Source organism: Capsicum annuum, chromosome 4 (genome assembly GCF_002878395.1).
Source record: "Capsicum annuum cultivar UCD-10X-F1 chromosome 4, UCD10Xv1.1, whole genome shotgun sequence".
Classification (NCBI taxonomy): Eukaryota; Viridiplantae; Streptophyta; class Magnoliopsida; order Solanales; family Solanaceae; genus Capsicum; species Capsicum annuum.
Window position 1 is genome coordinate 2,629,560 of NC_061114.1, and position 5,509 is coordinate 2,635,068.

Here is a 5,509-nt window from a genome sequence, read left to right on the forward strand (position 1 = left end):
TTTTTAGGCCAAAGATTTATAATGTAAGGTGTGAGCTACAATTTTTGCCATATAAATTAGAAAATTGCTTTTTTTTTTTTTTTGGTTGAAATATCACATATAAATTAAGAGCAACATATAAACTTCATAAACATGTCTTATTGGAGATGGATTATTGTTTTTAGGCCAAAGATTTATAATGTAAGGTGTGAGCTACAATTTTTGCCATATAAATTAGAAAATTACTTTTTTTTTTTTTTTTGGTTGAAATATCACATATAAATTAGGAGCAACATATAAACTTCATACACATGTCTTATTACACAACACAAAGATAGCTGATAACTTATGGTTTACATGGGAAGACACAACGAACATCAATCCCTAAAGTAAAAACCAAAAAAGAACTTAAACATCCAACATGGATTATTTCATACCATCTGCTGAAACAACACAACATGAGGTATTTATTTCAAGCACACACACATACATCCCATTAATTCCTCTTAACATGGTGATCATCAATAGCTTTGGTCATACCAATAATGAAGTCCAGCAAATTTATTAGTTCAGGAGCATTCTCATTTGGCCTTTCATACTCCATTGTCCAGCATACCAAATCGATTTCACCTTTTTGCTCAATATGAAGAGTTGCTTTCCAGCTATCATATTTATCCACTAAATCTCCTTCAAATTCTTTGAATGTGATCACCTTTTTCCCCTCATCTATACCTTCAATTATCTGCTTGGAAATCTTTTTTTTCCCTTCTGCTTTACCAAAACAAGGGAAAATGCTCTATTTCCACCTTGAACTATACGTGAAAAGGCTAAGACACACCTGAATTTTAGGAGGGTCCTATTACCCCCTAGACTAATTAAAAGTATAATTTTAACATCTTTAGTGCCTACGTGACACATACATGGCACACACGTGTGCCTAGTTGGACCTTTCAGTATGTTGTGTCACGTATGTGCCACGTAGGCACTAAGGGTGTCAAAATTACACTTTTAATTAGTTCAGGGGTAATAGGACCCTCGTTAAGTTGAGGTGTGTTTCAGCCATTTTGAGTACAGTTCAAGAGTGAAATAGAACATTTTCTCTTACAAAAACAATAAGTTATTTCCAAATTTCAATAAGAACGCTTCACAAAAGAAGAAGTTGGAAAAGATGGAGGGTATTACGGGGGAAAATGTTTCTTATGAAAAATATTTTTTAGAAAAAGAAGTGACTTCTTATTTATTTTCTTAAATTCGATATGCAAATAAAAATATTATCCGAAAAATATTTTATATATCTAGCACAAACTATGAGGATGAGTGGGGTAGGGTGATGGGTGTTGTAGGAATGGGAGCTCACGGATTTTGAGCAGATAATGTGACTTGTTTTCTCCTTTTCATTTAGGAAGTCGTTTTTCTTATTTTCAAAGAATTTATTTTCCTAAAGAAAATAAATTCTAAAATTTTTATCCGCTCGAACATGAAAATAATAGAAAAATATTTACAGTCTCAGTTTTTAGAGAAAAAAAAATTATAGTTGTTATTTAGGACGTGTTTGGTACGAAGTAAGATAATATTTTCTTAGAATTATCTGAATCTCTTACTTATTTTCTATGTTCGATAAATAAGCAAATACTATATATTATTTAAAGATCAATTTAGAAAATATAATGAAATGGAAGGGGTGATTTCTATGTTCCAAAAGAAATACCATATATTATTATGGGAAACGTGATAAATATAATCCTTAATTTTGTAATTTAGAGCAGATATATCTTCTTTATTAAAAAATAGAGTAAATGTACCTTTGCTGTCTATGAACTTGAATAGTTACACCCTTTTTACTAACATATTTATGATTTTTTTTTATTAATTAATAATTATCTTATTTTTCAAATTTTAAAAAATAGACAAAAATAAATTTATTTTTAACTATCTGATTCATAATACATTTTCATAGAAAAAGTACAGATGGTTATGCAGGTAATACATAGTAAAAAATACGAGTACTTTAATTTTCATATGATGTTCCCTAAGTTAAAAATGTATGGGTTATAGTTTTTATATGAATAGCACGAGTCGGATCAGTTAAAAAATAAATGAACTGGTTAAAATTCTTTTGTTATTCTACAACAACAACATACCCAGTATATATATATATATATATGATCCACTATTTTAGCGGAGGAAATATTTGCTCTAAATTGCAAATTTGAAGGGTATATTTGCCCCTTTGCCCTAATTTCATTTATACAAAAATATTAGCTACTCTGACAGCTTTCTTCTTATTGCCCATCTTGAACTATACACGAAAAGGCTGAGACATACCCGAACTTTAGGAGGGTCGTCCTATTATTCCTCTGTACTAATTAAAATCGTATTTTTGACAACCTTAGTGCCTACGTGGCACACACATGTGCCTACTTGGATCCTTCAGTGTGTTGTGCTACATAGGCACTAAAATTGTCAAAAATACGATTTTAATTAGTACAGAGGGTAACAGGATCCTTCTAAAGTTCGGGTGTATATCAGTCTTTTCGCTTATAGTTCAAGGTGAAAGTAGAACATTTTTCCTTTTAAATATAATATCTTAATAACAACAACATCTAATTGTTAGTTGGAGCAAGTAGTGTGAAGCTAACATATAGGGAAAATGATTTTATAAACAGTAAGACCCCTCTTGGACGAAATTTTATTTATTTTGGGGAATTTTAAAATAATTTTGGCTTACCAAGGTTATACGTCCAGAAAAGTTTGGAGCCAACAGTTCCAAAGACACCATCAATAAGCTCACAACCTTGTATATGCAAAGGGCACATAGTAGAGATGTGGTGTGGCTTATGTGTAAAAACATCATGAAAAACATCCTTATTAGCTTTCACTTCTATTTGGGCACACAACACAGACTTTAGACCCATTTTTACAACACAATTTGAAAAGAAAAAGTTGTGGTGACTTTAGGAAATTATTGAAGAGGAGAAAGTGTTGATACTTTACAATGTTTATTCAATAATATATATAGACTAGGAGGGAAAAGGGTGACTGTTTATTTTTCATGGTAGAACATCATAATCATGTCCCTTACTGTGGTTTATTTTATTTTTTTCAAAATATTATAAAGCAATATTATATTCACCGAGAAAAGGGACATAAAATTCATTTTTCATGCACTTCAAGCAGTGGTAGTATGCAATTATGTTTCAACAACTTTTACACGTGGTTGGCTCCATACATGCAATTATGTTTCAACCACTTCTTGCAATATGGCTTCTCAGGATACTTCTAGCAACCAGCTATGTAAAAATTTTATTTTTTATGTGTTTTGATTATTATGGATTTTCTCACCGTCGTTACATGCTGATTGCGAGGTATGGGGATGGTTATCACAATCTCCGATGCATTCCGAAATGATTTTAAAGTTTAAGATTTTTAGAGTCTTTAAAAGTCATTAATTTGATTTCAATCAATATTTTATGATTTGAGTATCTAATGGTGATTTGGACAGTTTCATTAAATACAGAATATTGTATTTGTGACTACGGTGTAAAAATTTCTTACTATAATAATATCAGTTGCTCCTCTTGGTCCGTGGTTTTTTCCCTTATTTAAAAGGGTTTTCACGTAAAAATCTTGGTGTCATTATCACTCTTATTATTCTTGTTGATTAATCGTATTACTGTCGTCATAATTATTGCTTTTTATTACCACAATATTATTATCGTGATGGAATTTATTCCCAACAACTGGTCTCAGAGCCCAGGTTCGGGTGTGTCGAAGTAGTGGACTGCGCTTTGTGAGAAGTTCCTGCAGTGACAACAAGACTTGAGATCTGCAGGTGGTGCCTTGTGTCGAAAGTCTTCTTGACAAGTGGTGGTCAAGCGGCATGTCCCACTGGTTGGTAGTAGTGGTACAAGATGGTTAGCCAGATCAAATGGGTTTTGTGAGAAGTTCCCGGTGTGACAACAAGACTGGAGATCTGCAGGTGGTGCCTTGTGTCGAAAGTCTTCCTGGCGAGTGATGGCCAGGCGATGTGTCCCGTTGGGTGATAATGGTGGTACAAGATGTTTGGCAGATCATGTGAAGTGACCTAGTAGTTGGAGATCTATAGGTGGTGCCTTGTGTCAAAAGTCTTCCTAACGAGTGATGGTCAGGCGACGTGTCTCGTTGGGTGATAAAGGCGGTACAATATGTTTGGTAGATCATGTGAAGTGACCTAGTATCTGGAGATCTACGGTTGATGCCTTGTGTCAAAAGCCTTCTCGATAAGTGGTGGTCAAGTGGTGTGTCCCACTGGTTAGTAATGGTGGTACAAAATGGTTAGCTAGATCTAATGGATTATCGCTAAAGAGGAGGTTAGAAAGTCAAAGGAAAGAGTCATCCAAATACCCTTCCTCATAGTATGTCCTCGTCAATGATGAGGGGGAGACAGAAAGTCTAGGAGGGAATAAAGTTGTCTTCTAGTGGCAAAGAATCGCCAGGGTGGAAACAGATTCCCGGACGAGATTAAAGTTGTGAGGAGCATGGTGCGGAGATGACTTAAGGACACTACAAACCTAGTTATCCAATGGGTTGCGAGGAGTGGAAGTAGAGTCCCTACAGAAGAGATTCATGCAGGATGAGTGGGCAGTGAAGACTACAGCATGGGCAAGCGGAGCTTGTAGTTGAGGGTGTGCTATGCAGGGCAAGAACCAGACTAACACCAAGCGGACCATTGGGCCGTGACAACCTAAAGAAAGACCTGAGTACAGGCTTCTTTGCGGGAAGACGAGTGTCGAAAGAAGAAAAGGAAAATATGGCTAACGTTCCTTATTCTTCAACACTCGGGAGTTTAATGTATGCAATGATGTGTACCATACCCGATATTGCTCACACAGTTGGTGCTGTCAGCAGGTTTCTTGAAAATCCTGGAAAGGAGCATTGGGAAATAGTCAAATGGATATTGAGGTACCTAAGAGGAACTTTAGGAGACTCTTCATGTTTTGGAGGATATGATCCAATCTTGAAGGGCTATACAGATGTTGATATGGCGGGTGACCTTGATAACAGAAAATATACTACTGGATTATTGTTTACATATTCAGGGGGAGCTATATCATGGTAGTCGAAGATGCAGAAATGTGTTGCACTATATAAAACTGAAGCTGAGTATATTGCAGCTAGTGAAACTGGCAAAGAAATGATATGGCTCAAGTGATTCCTTCAAGAACTTAGTTTGCATCAAATGTAGTATTGATACGAGTATGACCACGATGATGGATGAGTGCTAGAGTAAATTGACCCAAGACTTGAAGTGTGCAAATGAAGTGCAAAGGAGGGTCCAAATACATACCAAAACTGTCCATACAATACTCCAAGGGAACCTTTTGTTATTTGCTCTTTATTAAAGGGTCTTTTGGACATTTCACCCCTTATTTTGTAATAACTATAAATAGAGCAATTTAGAGTTTCTTGATTAGATTTTTGATGATAATGGATGTTGTATAACATTGAAAGACAAGTCCTCTCCCCTTGAGGCATAAATCCAAAATTATAA

At 34.9% G+C, this 5,509-nt stretch overlaps 1 protein-coding gene across 1 annotated transcript; it reads right to left on the reverse strand.

The window, feature by feature from the left end:
* Positions 1-276: 276 nt before the first annotated feature.
* LOC107868406 (kirola-like) lies at positions 277-2,991 on the reverse strand. Its single transcript, XM_047410534.1, has 2 exons — positions 2,708-2,991; positions 277-747 (listed from the first exon to the last, which is right to left on the reverse strand). Exons 1-2 carry the CDS (start codon positions 2,892-2,894, stop codon positions 476-478), a joined length of 459 nt encoding a protein of 152 aa, XP_047266490.1. The 5' UTR covers positions 2,895-2,991; the 3' UTR covers positions 277-475.
* Positions 2,992-5,509: the final 2,518 nt, after the last annotated feature.